This window comes from Mustela erminea, chromosome 6, assembly GCF_009829155.1.
Source record: "Mustela erminea isolate mMusErm1 chromosome 6, mMusErm1.Pri, whole genome shotgun sequence".
NCBI classification, from domain to species: Eukaryota; Metazoa; Chordata; class Mammalia; order Carnivora; family Mustelidae; genus Mustela; species Mustela erminea.
In genome coordinates this window covers 7,737,468-7,759,275 of record NC_045619.1, presented here as the reverse complement: position 1 = coordinate 7,759,275, position 21,808 = coordinate 7,737,468, and the positions used below count along the sequence as shown (strand labels likewise).

Below are 21,808 nucleotides of genomic sequence, written 5' to 3'. Positions count from 1 at the left end.
CTCATCCATGAACATCTCTCTGTTAACTGGGAAACAGCAAGGATGTAAAGTCAGTGGAAATGGACAAGGATAGATTGTTAACAAAACAGCTATCCTTATGTTAACTTAGAACTTATGAGAAAAATATGTTTGCTTCTGACACCAAATGAAAAAACTATGATGCCTACAAAAGATACTCACCTTGAAGTCGGAGTCGAGCTGTATCCAAGGGGAAAAATACTGTCATTGCTGTCACACTTCCCTGAAAAGTTTGAAAAGCCTTTAGCAATTACGGTTCCATTAAAAACAAAAAGCCACAACTTTCAAGTGAATAAAAGTTCATTATTAACAAGGAGTCAAATCATACTTTCAGTGAACAGACATATACAATATTGGAATTATTACTGCTCAAGTTCTATAGTTTTATACTTAAACGGAAGTATTTTATTTTCTAGAAAGAATCTCTCTCTCATACTGAAAAAGAAAATGAAGAGGTTGCCTGGAGAGGACAAACTTAGGGGTTTACAACCCAGGACATAAGTAGAAGATAGCAGATAAATGGATTTTTAATCTTTTATAGGTCAGTTGCTGCTCCTATGCTCTCTCTGATAATCCTACACACCAAAATATCCAGTAATCAAACAGATACATACTTCTATTCTCTTGGCTTAATCGATATACTTACCACAAAGTAAAGGAAGTATACAAATCATATTGCTCTTTAAAATAGTTTTGTTTGCTTGTGTTTTAAGTAAAATAGGGACAATCTTGGCTCAATATTCCATCTGTTCATCCAGAGTAACACAATGACAAAAAAAATATCAGGGACAGAGGCCCAAACTAGTCTTTCCATTCAAGAAATCCTACAACAGATAGGGGTGCCTGGATGGCTCAGTCGGTTAAGTGTCTGCCTTTGGTGGAGGTTATGATTCCAGGGTCCTGGGATGGAGCCTCACATTGAGGGGTTGGGGGGAGGTCCCTGTTCAGTGGGGATCCTGCTTCTCCCTCTCCCTCTGCACGCCCCCAGGTTTTTTAAGTAAATTAAATAAATAGATAAATAGATAAATAAATAAATAAATAAAATCATTTCAAAATCCTATGACAGATAAAAACCACAGTTTGGGATGAAATCTTCAGGTGGGTTTATGGTCTCAACCCAGATGGAGACCCACTAGTATATATTCTCAGGCATAAGATCCAAGTTTTAGGATACTAATCTAATAATGGTTACATATAACATTTTAATCATGATAACAACTGGAAATTAGGTCAACCTTATGGATAAGAAACATTTGTCAGGTCTCTTATCTATTTAAATAGGTCAGCCTGCTTGACAATGGAGAACACTGTACTGTCCTGTAAAGTATTCTTCAAAACTCAGATTGAATGTTACCACCCGTTGCCCATCTATGTTCGTTCCTCTGTGTTCCCACAACACTTGCTTATAGCTCCTCTACTAGATTTTAAAATATTTACTGTCTCTTTGTAGAACATCGATCCTTAATAAAATGTTTATTCAAGTTACCTATTCAGTTATTTATGCTTTTTTTTTTTGATGACTCCCAGCTCCAATGTTCTTTCTAATAAGGACTAGATAATATCTAATGTCTCAAGAAACACTGGACCACAAAGTCTTACAGTCTACAGACCTATGCTTCCAGCATTCTTGCTCATGTCACTGGCAATTTCCAAGAAAAATGGGGACTGGGAAGCTGGAGAATGTTTATTGGGTTATGAAGGCTGTGGCTTTTTTCCCCCACAGCATGGTACTACAAATCCATGTAGGGTACTGCATAAACAGGGCATCTCTAGGCAAGAAAGCCCTGTCTGGAAACTACTTTTTCAAACAATTGGACCATTTCCGTCCCTCTTCCTTGCCAGCTTTAAAGATATACCTGAAGTTTCCCAAGTTAGAAAAACCTGCCTACGTACCTTGAAATTTTTAAGTGAAGTACATGGTATGCCAAGCTAAAAAGAACAGTCATTACTAAGAATTCAACGGTCTATTACCTCCTCAAGGACTAGCATAAAGTTCAAATCAGTAAAATTAACTAACTTTTTAAAATTTATTAGTACTGGGGGTGTCTGGGTGGCTCAGTGAGTTAAAGCCTCTGCCATCGGCTCAGGTCATAATCTCGGGGTCCTGGGATCGAGCCCTGCATCAGGCTCTCTGCTCAACAGGGAGCCTGCTTCCCCCTCTCTCTCTGCCTACCTCTCTGCCTACTTGTGATCTCTCTCTCTGTGTCAAATAAATTTTTTTTAAAAATCTAAAAAAAAATTTATTAGTACTGGAAAGACTGGATCAAGATGGTGACTCAAAACTCAGCATTGCCTCCTCCCCGTTCCAATCACTAATAATGACAGAAAAGGTTTATAGGTTAAAGTATCATGTAGGGGGACCTGGGTGGCTAAGTCGGTTAAGCATCTGACTCTTGGTTTGGGCTCAGGCCAGATTGGGTTTCACCATCCCAGGGTCCTGAGATTGAGCCCTGTCAGGATCCACACCAGGGCACGGTCTGCTTGAAATTCTTTCCCCCTCTTGCTCCCTCCCTGTCCATCCTCTCCCTGTTCATATTCTTGCTCTCTAAAATAAATAAGAATCTTAAAAAACAAAAATTAAGGGTGAAATGAGAGTTTCAGTTTGCAACAATATGATGGCCTAAACAACATGCTGCAAAATACCTCGCTGAGCTCACAGGATAGTAAGGGAAATCTACTGAGGCCAGAAAAAGCAGGAACCCATAGGATTAAGCAGACTCTTTGGCTTTGGTTGTCTAAGAGTATTTTTGCCAATCTAAGTGATCAAGCAGCTTTATTATTTTTAGATTGAAGTTGAATTCACATATCCTAAATTAACCATTTAAAAGTACCATTCAGGGCACCTGGGTGGCTCAGTAGGTTAAAGCCTTTGCCTTCGGCTCAGGTCATGACCCCAGGGTCCTGGGATAGAGCCCCACATTGGGCTCTCTGCTCCGTGGGGAGCCTGCTTCCTCCTCTCTCGCTGCCTGCCTCTCTACTTGTGATCTCTGTCTGTCAAATAAATAAAAAAATCTTTAAAAAAAAAAGTATCATTCAGTGCCATTGGTATATTCACAGTGCTGTGCAACCACCAATTCTATCAAATCCCAACATATTTTCGTCACCTCAAAAGACAAGCAGGCACGTCCCACTTCCCCCTCCACTCAGCCCTGACAACCACTAATCTGCTTTCTGTCTCTATGGATGTATCCATTCTCATTATTTCATATTAAAACAATCGTGCGAAGTGTGACCTCTTGTGTGTAGCTTCTTTCACTTAGCATAATGCTTTCAAGGTTTACCAACCTTGGAGCATTTATCAGTCCTTCATTCCTTTTTATGGCTAATATTTGATTGTATGTATATACTGTATAGTTTATCCACTCAAAATATTATGGAATGAGACATTGTGAGTGCATTAAGTACTGCTGAACCGTACACTTTAAAGTTTTGTGGGTTTTTTTGTTTGTTTGCTTTGGTTTTTCAGTTAGCTTTACACCCAACACGGGACTTGAACTTACTCGGACTGAGCCAGTCAGGTGCCCCTGAACTGTATTCTTTAAAATGGTTAAGTTTACATTATGGGAATTACACAGTTAAAAAAAAAAATTAATCCTCACAACAACCTGATGAGATTAAGTACTGGTATTTTCTTCATTTTACATATGAGGAAAAAGATACTGAGAGGTTTTGTAACTTTACTAAAGTTACTCTTTGCAAGTGGCAGAATTAGTATTTGAAAACCAGCAACTTGGCTCCAGAGACCACACACTTAACCACTGTTGTAATTAAAACCTTAAAAAAATTTTACTAATATAGTACTAAAAATTACTGAGAAAGAAAAAAAGGTACTAATATGGGACCTATTTAATGCATCAAAATTTTTTTTGTGTACTAGTCTGGAAACTCAGCATAGAGCCAGGCATAGCATAAGGCCTAAACTCGTTAATTAATGTATGATTATATGCACCTACAAATAAACTTAATATCCATGAAAAAATTTATTCAAAATGCTAAAGATAAATTTGGAACATAGCTGTTCTGTACATTGGGAACTTGCTGTATTTGTCTCCTCACCAAGCAAACACACAGATGACTGCTTTCCTTTTCATAAGCAGCTGTTACCTGAAGGAAAATATTTATTATATATGCGAGTCTTATGCCAAGCTATATAAGCACATGACTTTTTAGAATCTGAATTAAATTCCTCTTTCATAAATACTCAGTGCTTTTTTTCCTCTAGGACTGTCTGTTCACTTACATAAAATTAGAAGGCACGAAATACCGAGAAGATAACCACAATGTACAATACTGTTGTGCCAGAGAGACATAAAAATAAATCCATTATTTTGAGTCCCACAGAATTGAGTGGGAGTTCTACTGCTGACATTAATTACAATTTAAAAGAATCCATTTCCAGAGAAACAACCTTCTGGTGTCTCACCAAAAACAAACATTTTTAGTCACAATTTTCTACCATCCCCCTCTGACATTTAACCATTAGGTCTTAGGAAATGAATTAATTGTTATACCACACTGGCACCTGGAGCTAGAAAAGTCTTCAGAAATCATCTTGTGGGGCACCTGGGTAGCTCAGTGGGTTAAGCCTCTGCCTTAGGCTCAGGTCATGATCTCAGGGTCCTGAGATCAAGCCCTGCACTGGGCTCTCAGCTTGGCGGGGACCCTGCTTCCCCCAAGTAGGATTCCTTCTCTGCCTATTTGTGATCTCTCTCTCTCTGTCAAACAAATAAAATCTTAAAAAAAAAAAAACAAAAAAAACAAAAAACATCTTGCAGGGGACACCCTTCACCTGAGAACTAGGAGTCTGAGCCAGGGTAGTGAAGAGGTCTGCCCAAAGCCTGAGGGGGCAGTGCAGTTAGAAGCCAGAGTTCTTGGACTCCTGCTAGTTCTATTGTTCACTATTCTCAACCTTTTTCAGTCTTTTAACGTAACTCTTCTCTTCCACATATAAAAGTGTACTTGTTTTTACTCTCCATAGAATTATTACTTTTTTTTTTTTAAACAAGCATGTGTTAGTTTTAAAGTGGGGAAAAAGCAAATACACTTTTTAAAGACATCAGAATACAAGAGCATATAGCCTAGAATCTCAAAGTATGGTTTGGGGCTCCTTGAAAGTCCCCAAACCCTTTGCAGGGATCTGCAGAATTAAAACTATTTTCGTAAGAATACGATCACAGTTTTTGCCTTTTCCTTTCTCACTTTATCACAGCAGTGTAATGAAGTTTTCCAGAGGGTACATGATATGTGATACTGAAACTGCCTGAATGCAGAAGCAGATACAAGGATCCAGCTATCTTCTCTCTCTTTTTTAAAAACACTCTTGTCAGTTTTTTTGTTTTATTTTGTTTTGTTTTAAGATTTTATTTACTTGACAGACAGAGATTACAAGCAGGGAGAGAGGCAAGCAGAGAGAGGAGGAAGCAGGCTCCCTGCCGAGCAGAGAGCCTGATCCCAGGACCCTGGGATCATGACCTGAGCCGAAGGCAGAGGCTTTAACTCACTGAGCCACCAGCGATCTTAAGTCAAACATGAGAAAGGTTTGCAAAAATATAAAACAATGTCACTCTTCTTATTATTTTGGGGAAATTATACTTTTTAAATAAATGTTATATATGTTAACATGTAACAGGTTTAATATTATAAACAATAAATAAAAAGCTCTTCAGAGTGTGTGATAATTTTTTTTAAAGATTTTATTTATTTGAGAGACAGAGTGAGAGACAGCATGAGGGAAAAGGTCAGAGAGAGAAGCAGACTCCCCATGGAGCTGGGAGCCTGATGCAGGTCTCGATCCTGGGACTCCACGATCATGACCTGAGCTGAAGGGAGTCGCCCAACCAACTAAGCCACCCAGGCACCCAGAGTCTGCGATAATTTTTAAGAGCATAAAGAAATCCTGAGACCAAAGAGTTTGAGAACTTTTGTTATAAACATGCAATTAAATATGAAAACCATACATCGTTAACAAACTATTATTGGGGCGCCTGGGTGGCTCAGTTGGTAAAGCTCCTGCTTTTGGCTCAGGTCAGGATCCCAGGGTTCTGGGATCAAGCCCCCCTGCTGGGAATCCCTGCTCAGCGGGGAGCCTGCTTTTCCTCCCTGCTCGGGCTCTATCTCTCTCAAATAAATAAAATCTTAAAAATAAACAAACAATTATTCACCACATTTGCTTCTAATATCCCTTTCAACTAGCATTATGCCACCATCATAAGCAACTGAAAACATCAACTAGCTTTGGGCCGGTCACTGTCTTCATCAGGAAATTCTTTAAAAGGCAATTAACTCTAAGAAGAACAAATGTGGCCTATAATTTACACCTCAGAACTAATAATTTATTAGAGACTTGCTTTTTAATGACAGGGATACTAAATAGTTCATAAAGAATATACAACAGGATGCTGAAAGGGGAAGTAAGTGCAAGTCTGGAAGGATGCTGAACATTCTGGAAATTCAAAGGCTATTGTCAGAATACAGAGAGCAAGATCAAGAGTGGAATTAATGTCTTGAGGGGTAAGCAGGGATCAAGTCACAGGGGTTTTTTTGCTAAGTATATTAAGGACCATTCTAGTGACTGATCAGACATATTTGGGGAGAGGAAGAAGAGGAACTTCAAGCAGGGCACCCAGGTTTCTGACTTAAAGAACCAGGGATATAGTGTAGTCATAACTGTAGGTAAACACTGTATGAAGAGAAATTCTGAGTCAGAAGATAATGATTTTGACTTTCAATTAGCTGAATTTTAAGTGCCTCAAAGACTTCTATTAGAAAATGTCCAGCAGGGGGGGTGCCAGGGTGGCTGAGTCATTAGGCGTCTGCCTTCTGCTCAAGTCATGATCCCAAGGTCTTGAGGCCTGCTTCTCCCTCTCCTGTTTCCGCTTCCCCTGCTGGTGTTCCCTCTCTCATTGTGTCTCTGTCAAATAAATAAACAAAGTCTTAAAAAAAAAAAAAAATTGTCCAGCAGGTAGCCAGATACTTGTCTGAAAATACAGAGATTCTGGGATACAAATGTAGATTTGGGAGTCACTGAAATATAGAGGATTTCCTTACCTTTGAGTCAACAATAATTGTACTATGACTTCTAGATTTTAGGGGTTGGTGGGATCATTATTTTACCAAAAATATAGGATTACATATTGTTTTGTTTTCATAATCAAATTTTCACTCTCAACAAATAATTACTGAAAACATTTCAGTAATTTTTTCCCATTTTATTACCTTCCTTTTCCTTTCTTTGGGCTCATTTTAATACTTTTATCTAACTTCTTGAGGTGGATGTATAGCTCATTAAGTCTTTCTTCTTTCCCAAACTTGATTTCAAGGCTACTTATTTCTCAGTATTTTTACCTGTGTCCTTCAGGTTCTTCTCTTTACAATTCACTGGTTTGTTTGTTTGTTTGTTTATTTATTTATTTATTTATTTGACAGAGAGAGATCACAAGTAGGCAGAGAGGCAGGCAGAGAGAGAAGGAAGCAGGCTCCCTGCTGAGCAGAGAGCCCGATGCAGGACCCGATCTCAGGACCCTGAGATCATGACCTGAGCCGAAGGCAGTGGCTTAACCCACTGAGCCACCCAGGCACCCCAATTCACTGGTTTTTATTGATTTATTTAATTAAAGATTTTATTCATTTATTTGACAGAGAGAGATCACAAGCAGGCAGAGAGAGAAGGAGAAGCAGGCTCCTTGTCGAGCAGAGAGCCCAATGCGGGGCTTGATCCCATGACCCTGAGACCATGACCTGAGTCAAAGGCAGAGGTTTAACCTACTTAGCCACCCAGGTGCCCCACAACTCACTGGTTTTTAAGACATTCATAGTTGTACAACTATCACCACTATCTAACTCCATTTTTATTACCCCAAAAAGAAACCTCTACCCATTAGCAGCTTTCCATTCTTGCCTCCTCCCACATCCTGGCAACCACTAGTCATTTTTCTGTCTCTATTTGTCTATTCTGGATATTTCATATAAATGGAATCAAATAATACATGCTCTTTTGTGACTGGCTCCTTTCAAGACCCATCCATGTTGCAAAATCAGAACTCCATTCTGTATTACAGTTGAATAATATTCTGTTGTATGGACACACCGCATTTTGTTTATCCATTCATCAGTTGACGGATTTGGGTTGTTTCCACTTTTCTCCTTTATGAATAATATTGCTATGAGTATTTGTGTACAAATTTTTGTTTGAATATATTTTTCAGTTCTCTAGGACTGGAATTTCTGGGTCATATGATAAGTGTTCAAAAATTTGAGGAACTACCAAACTTTTCTACTGTGGCTGAACAGTTTTATATTCCTACCAGCAAAATATGAAGATTCCAACTTTCCCATAAACTTGTAACACTTGTCTGTCCTTTTGACTAAGGCCACCCTGGTGGGTATAAAGTGGTATCTCACTGTGGTTTTGATTTCCATTTCCCTAGTAATTAATGCTGTTAAGCATCTTTTCATGTATTTATTGGCCTCTTGTTTATCTTCATTGGACAAATGGCTATTCAAATCCTTTGTCTATTTTTTAATAGGGTTATTTGCCTATTATTGAGTTGTAGGCAGTCTTTATATGTTCTGGATATTAGACCCTTAACAGATAAAAGATTTATAAATACATTCTCCCATTCTGTTTTCATCACTTTCTTGATGGGGTTTTTGAAGCATGAAAAGTCTTAAATTTGAATGAAATCCAATTTACTATTTTTCCTTTTTATTACTTGGTGTCATATCTAAGAAACCACTGCCTAATCTAAGGTCATGAAGATTTATGCCTATGTTTTCTTCTAAGAATTTTGTAGTTTTAGCTCTTACATGAGGTCTGTGGTTCATTTTAATTTTTGTGTATGGTCTGAAGCAGGGGTCCAACTTCATATTTTTGTCTGTGGATATCCAGTTGCTCTTGCAACATTTTTAAAAGAGACTGTTCTTTCCTCATTGATATATGTTAACATTCTTGCCAAAATTCAGTTGAAAAAAAAATCGAGAATATATCTGCTGGACTCCCAATTCTATCCCACTGATCTATCTATCCTTATGCTAGTACCACATTCTCCTGATTACTGTAGCTCTGCGCTGAGTTTTGAAATTGGGAAATATCAATCTGCCAACTTTGTTCTTTTTCAAGATTGTTTTGGCTAGTCTGGCTGTTCATTTTCATATGAATTTTAGGATCAGCTTATCAATTTCTGCAAAAAAAACCCAAACTGGAATTTTGGTAAGGACTGCACCAAATCTGTAGATTCTTTTGGGAACTACTGTCATCTTAACAACTGTCTTCCAATCAATGAACATGGGATGTCTTTTCACTTATTCAAATTTTTAACTTTTTCAATAATAATCTGTATTTTCCAGTATACCTAAAAGTTTATTTATTTTTTTAAAAGATTTTTTTAATTTATTTGAGAGAGAGAGAAAGTAAAAGAGAGCATGAGAGGGTAGAAGGTCAGAGGGAGAAGCAGACTCCCTGCAGAACTGGGAGCCTGATGCAGGACTAGATCCCAGAACTCCGGGATCATGACCTGAGCTGAAGGCAGTCGCTTAACAGACAGCCACCCAGGCACCCTACCTAAAAGTTTTGGTATGCATTACCTGCGCTATCACTCAATTCTAAATATTTTCTTATTCCCACTATGATTTCTTCTCTTACCCATAGATGTTTCAGAAATGTTTAATTTACAAACATACATGTTCTTTTTTTAAAATTACCTTTTTGTTATTGATTGCTACTTAATTGCACTTGGTTTAAGAATTTATGTTGTTTCATTCTATTTAAAAACTTTTTCAAAACTTAAGTTTTGCTTTACAGCCAAGTAAGTGGTCATTTTTGATAACTTTTCCATGTTTGGCTTGAAAAGAACGTGTATTCTGTAGTTGTTTGGTACAATGTTCTGTGTATGTCTATTAGGTCAAGTTTGTCAAATACATTATTCAATTCTCTATTTTCATAGCTCCACCCCACAACCTGTTCTATCAATTACTGAAAAATAATCTTCCATTTTGATGACTAGTATATTTCTTCTTAAATTTTTGCTTTATATATTTTGAGACTGTTATTAGATGAAAACATACTTAAAACTTTTATTTTCGTGACACATTGAGTCTTTTTTCTCTTTGATGCCATTACTATAAAGTCTATTTTTGTCTGATATTGATGGATCACTTTTGGTTGTTTTTCGCTGATCGGTCTTTTCTCACATTTATACTTTTGAACTTCTTGTATCCCTTTCTTTTAATTTATTTGTCAGAGAGAGAGAGATAGGGAGAGCAAGCACAAGCAAGGGGAGTGGCAGGCAGAGGGAGAAGCAAGCTTCACACTGAGTAGCAAGCCCAATGGAGGGCACAATTCCAGGACCCTGGGATCATAACCTGAGCTGAAGGCAGACACTTAACTGACTGAGCCACTCAGGCATCCCATCTTATACCCTTTTCTTTTAGATGCATCTTTTATAAATAACATTCTCCCTTTTAAAAACCAATCTAGTGCATTCTCTTTTAATGCAAGCATTTGGTTCATTAACATGTATTTGGATTTAAAGCTGCCATCTTATTTTGTGCTATGTGTCATACATACTCTATGTTGGTTTTTCTGAGATTTTCTGCTTTCTTTTTTGACAAAAGGTTTTTTGTTTTGTTTTAATTAATTTCTTACTTCTGCTGTTTATTCAGTTATTTCATGATAAAATTCTACAAGCTATTTAATAATGACATACGTTCCTAACTTATCAGTGTTAAAAATATTCAATAGGTTTGTCCTCCTCCCAAACAACAGAAATTTAATTCCATTCACTCCCACTCACTTTCATGCAACTATTAATCTACATTAATTCTAACTTCTTTTGCTTCTTTTTTAATGTCCACAAAACACTGGGTTATTATTTGACAGTTAAAGTTGTTTAGATCTAGATACATGCAATATTTACCACTTTTTCTACTCTTCATCCTTTCTTCTACCTCATACTTTCCATCTAGCATCACTTGCCTTCCGTATGAAGAATATCCTTCAGGATTTCTCATGAGGATCTTGCTAGTGGCAAACTGTTTCTGATGGTCTGAAAATGTCTCTATTTCATGTATGTGTTAAAGATTTTCACTGGATATAGCATCCTAGGGAGAGGTTATTTTCTCTCAGCAAAATAAACACTCCACAATTTTCTGACTACAATCATTGCAAATGAAAATTCAGTGTCAACTATCCTTTAGCTCACTAATTCCATCTTCAGTTTTGTCTAATATATTGATAAACCTGTTTGGAATTTGAATCCATCACTTGGCCTCAATTATCAATTTACAGCTATGCATTAATTATTTTAGCTTTAAATTTTTATTTGATCAAAACAGAAGATGCACATAGTTTAAAAAAGTCATGCAATATAAATGGCAAAATACAGAAGTTCCTGCCCATTCCTCTCCATTTTACCCAAACTTCCTCACACAGGCAATTATTTTAGCTTCTTTTAGCTGTTTCTTTTGAAAGTTACCTATCTCCATATAATTAAAAAATATCCCATTATCTCCTGATTCATCAATTTTAGAGATTTTTTATTTTACATTATGGAGGGTGAGAATTTTGCCTTCTTGTCCTATCTTTCCAAGAGCTGTGGTTTTGTTTAAATAAGTTTTCAGTATTCCCATGACTATCATGAATCCACTTTCAAATTTTAGTTATCTTACTTTTCATTTCTAGATATTCTATTTGGTTAACTTTCAAATATGCTCAGCCAATCTTAGTTTCTTATTCCTCACACATATTTTCTAGTCTTTCTTTTATTTCCTTATACATATTAAATAGCTTTTTAAGATTGTGATTGAACATTCCAAAATCTGATTATTGCTGTTATCTGCTACTGCTCTTGTTCACAGTGCCTTGTTCCTCTGTGAGTTTAGTTAGTTTGGATTGAACTTACCTTAGAATTTTATTTTTGGGCATTCTTTTAAACCTTCTAAAGATAAGTACTTCTGGAAAGTATTTCTGCCAGACACTCTGGGGTCCCACCAACCTAGAATCATTCTAAGTTAAATTATTTGCTTCAGGTTTTCAAATGATGCAAGTAGTGAGAATTCAGGCTGCAACCTAAGAGAGGGTTTGTGGCTTCAAAATCTCAGTGGTGAGGGCTCCTGGGTGGCTCAGTGGGTTAAGCCTCTGCCTTCGGCTCAGGTCATGATCTCAGGGTCCTGGGATTGAGCCCTGTATCAGGTTCTCTGCTCAGCAGGAAGCCTGCTTCCCCTCTCTCTCTCTTTGTGCCTCTCTGGCTACCTGTGATTTCTGTCTGTCAAATAAATAAACAAAATCTTAAAAAAACAAAACAAAACAAAACTCAGTGATGATTTCTCACTGTCAAGGTTGGAGATAGCTAATATTCCCGAGAAGGAGTAAGATCATTTTCCATTCATCTCTACAGAATATTCCTTCGGGATTCCAGGCTTATTGGATGATTGTATAAGGGCAGGTTTACATTTTATTTTATTTATTTTTTTTAAATATTTTATTTATTTATTTGACAGAGAGAGATCACAAGTAGGCAGAGAGGCAGGCAGAGAGAGAGAGGAGGAAGCAGGCTCCCCGCTGAGCAGAGAGCCCGATGCGGGACTCGATCCCAGGACCCTGAGATCATGACCCGAGCCGAAGGCAGCGGCTCAACCCACTGAGCCACCCAGGTGCCCAGGCTTACATTTTAAATTCTATTTCTTCACATTTCAAATCTATTACTTATAGTGTCTAACACCAACCACTCTTTTATGTTCCTTGAATATTTCACAAGTGAAAATCTAACTTAATACCCTGCCTCCGAAAAATTTATAAAATTTAGTAAACTAAACAAATGAAAATAAAAAACAGACATAAAATAGCTACCATTTTACCCTGGATATGAAAATTAGGTAAATGACAAAATCAAGAAGAAAAAAAAAGCCGGAAATCTGAATTTAGATCCTTTCTACACAGGTATCTTGTTAAAAGACATGCATAAATACAGAAACAGAGTATCATGCCTTTAAGTATAATGATGTTTGGGTTAGCTTACCAACCGAGTCACCAAATTCAACCATTTCCAAAATGTTAATTTACGAATGAAGGGTGAAACACCGTCAAAAAATGCAATGCCAGTTCCAAAGTCAATTTTCAGAGAGGAGTCTAGAAATGGTGGTTGAGTCACACCACCACCGAAATCAGTATACAGCTTCTCCTGATGGGAGTATGTGGCATTACCAGGCTGAAAGTTATTTGAAAAAGAAAGAAAAACAACTAAAATACATTTCCAAGGGTAGATCTTGAGCTAATGAAATTCCAAAGACTGAAAAGCTACTTACTGTGGCACTGATATTAAAAAATGTTATTCATCTAATTAGAGTTAATATGAGTCTTTCCCATTGATAAAGCCATCAAGCTAACTCTCACACTTAAACACAGAGATAGAGTAGAGTTAAACAAATTCAGGAAGTATAGAATATCCTTTAAGTCAACAGGAGAACCACCAGCAGCAGCTAAGAAAAAGGCAGTCTCCAGACAGACTGGTTTGACAGGACAGGGCTAAGCATGTTTGAGGACTGAAGGGAAGCAAACATTGGAGAAAGGTTAAAGCTATAGGCAAGAGGAGAAAATTAATGGAATAAAGTTCCAAAAGATATTTAGGGATGGGGTGAGGGGGGAGAATCAAGATCAAAGATAGCAGAGACTGGATGCATCTGTTTTTCCAGAGACCAGGAGAATATACGGTATATGGGTACAAGTGCAATTGACTCTGTAATCAGAAAAAATGGAAAAGTGAGAAAGCTCATCCCAGTAGCCCCTATTTTATCTAGAGAATAAAAGGTGAGATCATTTACTACAAGTGAATGGGTAGAGTTGGCCATACAAGGTGAGAGAAAATTTCAATTTTATTGAATTTCTGAAACGGGATAAATACTATATTTACAAGAATATATCTGAAAAATAAATAAATTATGGCCTTATTACACTTTTCTAGGCACTGCACTAGGTGCTCCACAAGTGTTACCAGGAGACCCCAGTAAGTGAAGTGCTATTGTCCCCATTTTATAGCTCAGAAAACTCAGGTTCAGAAGAAAATATAAATGACTCAAGATAACATGGATAATTTTTACTCTAAAACTTTTTTGCAGCTATTAATCCATATTTATTTCAAAAATAAAGTTATAGGCTATTATATGTATGGCAAACAGTTTTCGTTATTTAACCTTTTTCTGACTCAAGCATAAAGAAGCCAAGTAGGGTTAGAAAAATAATTCCAATAAAGACTGCAAAAGAACCTTTAAGATCAGGAGAACTGGAATGAAGTGACTCCGTTAGCTGGAAAATTTATTAAGGAGATCAGAAGGGATGAACAGGGAGAGCACACAGGACTTTTAGGGAAGTGAAAGTACTCCACATGATACAATCATGCTGATTTCATGTCCTTATATGCTGTCAAATCCATACAATGCACAGCATCAAGAGTGAATATACACTAATATATACTATGGATTTTGGGCAATTATGATAGGTCAATGCAGGTTCATCAAATGCACCACTCTGGTGGGGGATGTGCATGTGTGGGGGCTAAGGGTATAAGGGAAATCTCTGTATCTTCTCTCAATTTTGCTGTGAATCTAAAACTGCTCTAAAAAATGAAGTCTTAAAAAAAGGATTACTAAGAAATCAAGATATATTTTGAATGGGAGGTAGTGAGGCAATGAAGTCTTAAAGACTAAAAGCTACATAATGATTCAATCATAATTTAACAGAAGCCTAAATGAAATAAAACAGCAGGCTAGGAAGTAAAGATAATACAATACTTATTTCAATCACCATTTTTTGAGATATTTAAACCAAAGCAACATAATGCCCTCAGATGTACACCAACCTAAGTTAATTCTATGGGAATCTGAGCAACTAGATTTAAACCCTGGGTCTGGATGAATCAGCTGTGGAAAGGAAAACCATTTCAAAGAGAACTGAACATATAAACTGTTAGAACTATAGTTTAAAATACTCCCAGTAGGGACGCTTGGGTGGCTCAGTTGGTTAAGCCACTGCCTTCAGCTCATGATCTCAGGGTCCTGGGATCAAGTCCTGCATCGGGCTCCTCATCCAGCAGGGAACCTGCCACTCTGCCTGCTTGTGCTCTCTCTATGACAAATAAATAAATAAAATCTTAAAAAAATAAAAAATAAAATACTCCCAGTAAACAACAATTAGTGTCCAAGTGCCTCTAGTTTATTTATACACATATACACTTAATATTAAATGTCACTTGTTTTCTGATAATCTAAGGATATTCAAAGTTTGGTTTTGAAATACACAAAAGAATGGGACAAGAAGCATGGAAGAGAAGACTCCCAGGCACAGCAGAGAGAATAGAGAGTAGCAGAGAGGGGAGACCTGGATTCTGGCCCTCTGCCTATGACCAGTTCACTGGTAACCTTGGAAACCACTTAAAATCCCTGTTTTCAGGGCACCTGGGTGGCTCAGTGGGTTAAAGCCTCTGCCTTCAGCTCAGGTCATGATCCCAGGGTCCTGGAATGGAGCCCCGCAGTGGGCTCTCTGCTCAGCAGGGAGCCTGCTTCCTCCTCTCTCTCTGCTTGCTTCTCTGCCTACTTGTGATTTCTGTCAATAAATAAATAAAATATTAAAAAAAAATAAAATCCCTGTTTTCATTTTCCTATCTCTCTGTGAGAATAAAGATACTTGTCCAAAAGCCTTAGAAGCAGCCCTGAGGTGGGTATTATTATCTTCCCCTTTTAACAGATGAAGAAACCAAGGCAAAGAGAGGTTGAGAAACATGCCCAAAGTCACACAGATGGTAAATAACATACCTGAGTTGGAACCCAAGGTAGTCTGGTTTCAGAGCCCACACTTTTAACCACTTGTCACAATGCCTACCTATCAGAATTGTTAACGGACTTGAGAGGGGGTTAAGAAGTTGGGTAATTCTAGGGGTGCTTGGCTGGCTCAGTTAGTAGAGCTTGCTACTCTTGGTTGTGAGTTCAAGCCCCACATTTAGTGTAGAAATTCCTTAAAAAAATAAAATCTTAAAGAAAAGAAGCTGGGGTATTCTAAGTACTAAGTATTACTAAATATAACATCAAATTCACTAACTCATTCAAGTTAGGATGCACAGAAAATTAGAAAACATATTGTGCACAAAATGAGTAATAGCTTCCATTTATTGAGCCCCTTCTATGTGTCAGATAGTATAGAAGCTGTTTTACTTATGTTATTTAATATTCACAAAACCCTGTGAAGTTATAGACATTTTACAAATTAGAGTCTGAGTTAACTAAATTGAATCTGGATATAGAGGGTTTTGTTTCTAATCTATCAATTAAAGAGTGACATTATGGAAATCACTTTACTAAGCATTTCCAGAGTCTTCATAAGCAGGTGTGGGAGGCCCCATTAACATTTACAATGCACTGAGTATTTACCACAGTGAAAAGTTAGAAACAATGTATATGTCCATAAATAAATTATAGAATACTCATATGATAGAATATTTTGTATTAAAAAAAAAAGTACTTTTTGAAATCTTTGTAATGACATGATATAGTAGATTTCTGATGTTCTGAGCCACATGGCATCATTTCTCTTCCTAAGGGCAGTCTGATCTTTACCTCCTCCCACTGTGTACAATTTTGGTAGGATGGTCCTACCCTCTGCTACACTAGCTGAAGAGTTCTGGAAGGCTCCTTTTGAGAGACCCTTTCCCCACCCATTTCAGTCAAGGCCTGGGCACATAACCCAGAGCACAGCTAACAGGGACTCTCCCATGACTTTAAATCTTGAGCAGAATACTGTAAGCGACAAAATCCACTGATTCCATTAGTGGTGCCCAACACTCTCCAGTGGAGCATGTTGGTTCTTTCCTACTTCAAGTCCTCAGCCCCCGCACTGATCCTGGGAGCTCCCAAAGAGCCTGCCAATAAACTTTCTTTTTGTTAAATTACCCAGAGGCTGTTTCTCCAGCTTGCAACCAGAGAGCCTTAACTGACACACATGGGGAAATGCTTTATATTCAGAAACAAACACCAAAAACCCCACGATATGAAACGCTATAATACCAGTTATATAAACCAAAAAATCTATTTGTAAATGTTTACTTGTATATAAAGAAAACATAATGAGGAAGACACAACCAATTTGACAAACACTGTTTCTGATAAAATTTAACCCAAACTTCTTTGCATAGTATGAGATTCCCCAACTACATAGGCTTCTCTTCATCTCTCACCTTTTATACCAGCTTTGTCAGAACTAATTTTAAGTTCCCCACATGTGGATTTACATGAGGACCTTTGGCCATGCTTTCTGATTCTAAAAGTCTCTTTTTACCCTCCTGTTTCATTTTGGCTAGCAAACTCCTATTCTAAACATAAATTATGCAATTTAGTATATGTGCTGCCGAAGCGAGCACTAAATTATGCAATTTAAAAAAAAAATTTCAAATTAACTGTAGGGAGAAAAGAAGTCCTGTGGTTAATTATTAGCATTACAATTCCAAAGTCTGTTTCAGTGTCTAAACCCCACTTAGGCAATTCTAAACAATTTCACTTTTCAAACTGCAGATTAATAAAATTTCTTTTAAATACAAATGTACATTTCTACAAATAAAATCTGCCTTTCAAAGCTAATCTAATGGGAACCCAAAATATAATATTATAAACCTAATTATACTCAAAGTTTTGAGAAATGTTTATGAATGAGGTCATTAATTCTATCATGTAATAGTTATCCATTAGAGCTATAGCATTCTCCTGATATAGTACAATTCTAATTTTCATACTTGAAATTATCTGCAGTTAACACAAGGTGTGCCAGGGAACACTCAAAATCACTATTTGTTTATTTTAATTTTTAAATGTGTGTGTTTGTGTGTTTAACACCACACTTGATGTGGAAATGTAGAACTTGGAAGCAAATAAGCAAACATGAAACATGTCAACTCAAAAAGGTTGTAAATCAACATCTTAAGCAATGATCCAACAATCCTTTGGGGAGAAGCAACTACTCTGGGCAGGCTTGCTTGGAGTTTATACAGAAATTACACAGCTACTGAGAGGCAAAGACAGGATTCTGACCCAGGCTGCCTGGCTCAAGTCAGGCACTCAGGCACTCAAGTACTTTTAAACACTATACTAAACCAACTCTCCTTGATCATTTCAAACCTTTGGTTGAACACTATGCTCAGGACAATACTATACCATTAAAAGAAATGCCATTGGGGCACCTGGGTGGCTCAGTGGGTTAAGCCGCTGCCTTCGGCTCAGGTCATGATCTCAGGGTCCTGGGATCGAGTCCCGCATCGGGCTCTCTGCTGAGTGGAGAGCCTGCTTTCCTCTCTCTCTCTCTCTGCCTGTCTCTCTGTCTACTTGTGCTCTCTCTCTGTCAAATAAATAAATAAAATCTTTAAAAAAAAAAAATGCCATTTTTCTTACCAACTGTATTGACATTTTTGTGGTGAAATTTTTTTCCTTTGGTAGCAACCAGAAGAAATGACCTGCATTACATGGTTTAACCTTAACACAAAGGTTGGAAAAAAAAAAAAAAAGTTTGAGAACATTCTTCAGCATAACAGTTCAAAAAAAAACAAAAACACAATGCAACTTCTCAGATATGTGCCAGGAACACTACTGCCCTGAGGAGAAGCAAGAGAAAAAAAAAAAATTCTTAAAAAGCGTATCTATTAAATAATCTAACACAGCTTATGGAAGAAAGAAAAACCATAGAAAATTCAGGGTGCATAATTTCAAACATAACTTTAACAGGAGAAAAATTGGCAACAAGGAGAGAGAAAATATAGAAATGTCTTTGTAGGTTACATGGAGATAAATCACCTCTACCCACAGTCACTCTCTATAGTAAGGCTCAGAAAACTATAGGCCAAGAGTCAAATCCAATCCACTGTCTGGTTTCATAAACAGGTTTTTACTGGAACTAAGCTCCACTCATTCATTTACATATTGTCAATGGCTACTGTCACACTATCATGGCAGTGCTTAGTAGCTGCACCAGAGACTGTACACAAAATCTAAAATATTTATCATTTACCTTCTTACAGAAAAAGTGTGCCAACGCTTTTCTTTTATAGCACTTAACACAATCTAATAGTTATTTTTTGTTTACTCAGTTATTACTCCCCCATTGGTAGGCACTCTCCATGAATAAAAAAACTTTGTTCTCCAGTATATTTCTAGCACCTAGAACACTACATGGCCCATAGAAAGCACGCTGTACAGGTGCTGAATGAATGGCATTTATTGATAGAAAGAAAGGAAAACAAACACTTCCCATCTTCCCATTCTTTCTTAGTCACACTTCAAATATTCACTCCACCATCTACCAGCATGTGTCTTGTCAATTAACCATTGGATTTATTGAGAAACGAGTTACTAAATCCAATGGCTAAGTCTTCATGTGACTTTCGGAATACCACATTTCTTAGTTTTCCTCCTCCCCAACAGGTCCTTCCTTAGTCTCCTTTGCAGGGGCTATCTCACTTCTGAAATCTCTCTTAACGTTGGCATACCCACTCAGTCTTCCAGACTCTTCTCTCAGTCCACTTATCTAGTGCCATTAATACTCTTATGCATTTCAAACTCAACTAGTCCAAAACCAATCTTTCTATAACGGGCTCAGTTATAGTCTTTGTTATCTCAGTAATGTAAATGTTTCCACTTGCTCAAGCCAAAAACTCTTAAGGAGTCAACCAACCCTCAACCTTTTATATCCCATATCCAACCCACCATCAAACCCTGGTAACTCTATCTTATAAGTGTATTCCAGGTTAATGATCACTTCTAAGCACCTCCACTGCTACTATCCTAGTCCAAGCCACCATTATCTCTGGCCTGAGATGACATAAAAGCCCCCAGGCAATTTCCCTGCCTCCCCCTTTACTGCCTTAGAGTTTACTTTCATCAGAGCAGCCAGGGTGATCATGTTTAAAATGTAAATCAGCATGCACCTGGGTGGCTCAGTTGTTGGGCATCTGCCTTGGGCTCAGGTCCTAATCCCAGGGTCCTGGGATCAAGTTTCACTTCTAGCTCCCTGCTCAGCAGGAGGCCTGCTTCTCCCTCTCCCACTCCCCTGCTTGTGTTCCCACTCTCGCTCTGTCAGGTAAATAAAATCTTAAAAAAAAAAATACAGTAAAATGTGTGTCAGCAAGTTACTGGATGCTCAAAACCTTCAAAAGCTAGCTAGCTCTCATTCCTACTCAAGAGTTAAAGTCTCATATAGTTCAGTCCCCTGAAGCCTTTCTGCCTCTTTAATCCCTCTACTGCAGACACATGGGATTTTATGACCATCCTAGATCACGTCAAGCAGGCTTCCATTTGAGCACCTTTTTACGGGCTGAAAGGCTGTTCTGGTTTAATTAAATGAACCAAGACTCCTGAGTCAGGCCCTTCCGAGAAGTACTGTGTCAGCTAACTAAAAACAAGTCTGTGGAGTATGTTGGGACACCCCTGCTTTACAGATTAGGAAAGTGAAGTTTACGGGTCACCTAACTGATGATGGAGTTGGGCATCGTCCCTGCTTAGTGTGCACAGAAGAGGAGCTCTCGGGGAAGTTTTGCTGACTAAAAGGAGAGGGCTCTGATATTCCTCTGAAGTCACAGTGATTCCAGCTGCTAAAGGTGCACCTTGACAGCTGGCGCAGGATATGAGAAAGGGCAGCCAGAGAGTTAGGAGGACATCCAGAGGAGGAAGTCACCCAAGCCAAGAGTGGCAAGTGTCAAGGAAAAGAGAGAGCCGTCAAATGGAACGGAGATATCCACAAACCGAAGACTCGAGCTCATACCTCACCGGAAACCACACCTGTGGTAGACCGCAACTCTCACCTTGACATTTAAAAAAAAAAAAAAAAAAAAAAAAAAGACGCATCTTCGATGTTGGCCAGAGATATCCTAGATACTGCCACTCCTCTGCCGCAAGAGTATGAAACCAGGCTGTAGGTAAGCGCGTGACTAAGAACCCAGCTTCACACCTATGTTCTCCTCCAGCCCCGTGAAACAAAGTCTGTACGTGTGGTGGCCTTTAAGGGAGGTGATTGGTTTTTAAATTTCAGAAGGCAAAGAAAATAGTCATTATTTTCTTCCAGGCTCTCTGTGGGTATGAGGGATCATCGCTGTCTATAGCCCAGAGATTTTTAAGAGACCAAAACAGCCAGGGGCGAAGGGGGTGCTGGCCCTCACCCCAAACTGTTCCAGCATCTTCTCGCCTATGCCTCATTCCTCCTTGTCCCACAGTCACGACTGCAGATACCAATCCACCCTCTCCCTCTCATCCCCATCCCCCAGCCATATCCCGGGACTGGCCCCACAGAAGCCCCACACCCCGCAGTGGCCCGGGCGTGAAGACCCCGCCTCACCACGGCTCCGGCCACAGCGTGGACCAGGCTCTCGTAGGACAGCACGGAGGCCATTGCTGCGACTCCCCACACACCCAGCAACACTTTTCCCTCAGGAGCCGCAGCTAGCGTAGAGGAAAGAAGCGCCAGAGCCCGGGACGTAAGCGTCACAGGCCCCACCTTCTCAGGTCCGCCTCCTCGAGAACAACCACTTCCGGGTCGTGAGGCGCCCAGTCCCCCACGCGGAGGCTGCGTGGGCGGGAATAGGGGAGAGGCGACCCTGGGAAAGTCCCTCGGCTCTGATTGGCCTTCGGGGCATGCGTGGGCGGGGCAGCGAAGCGCTAGCCCTGTCACGCGGAACACCGTGACCGAAAGCCGGGAGCCCTCCCCTGGGTCTGACCGGAGTACGCTCGAGTTAGGGGGCCTGGGGTTGTGCTTCAACATCGGGACTTAGGCCTA

At 38.7% G+C, this 21,808-nt stretch overlaps 1 protein-coding gene across 1 annotated transcript in view; it reads right to left on the bottom strand.

Moving 5' to 3' along the window:
* Positions 1–21,808, bottom strand: part of SLC25A17 (solute carrier family 25 member 17) — a 42,201-nt gene extending 20,393 nt beyond the window's left edge. The window contains exons 1-2 of the mRNA XM_032346170.1: positions 21,371–21,808; positions 181–241 (exon numbers count right to left, since the gene is read on the bottom strand). Of these exons, the coding sequence (XP_032202061.1) occupies positions 181–241; positions 21,371–21,793 (484 nt within the window). The 5' untranslated portion in view covers positions 21,794–21,808. The remainder of the gene's footprint in view (positions 1–180; positions 242–21,370) is intronic.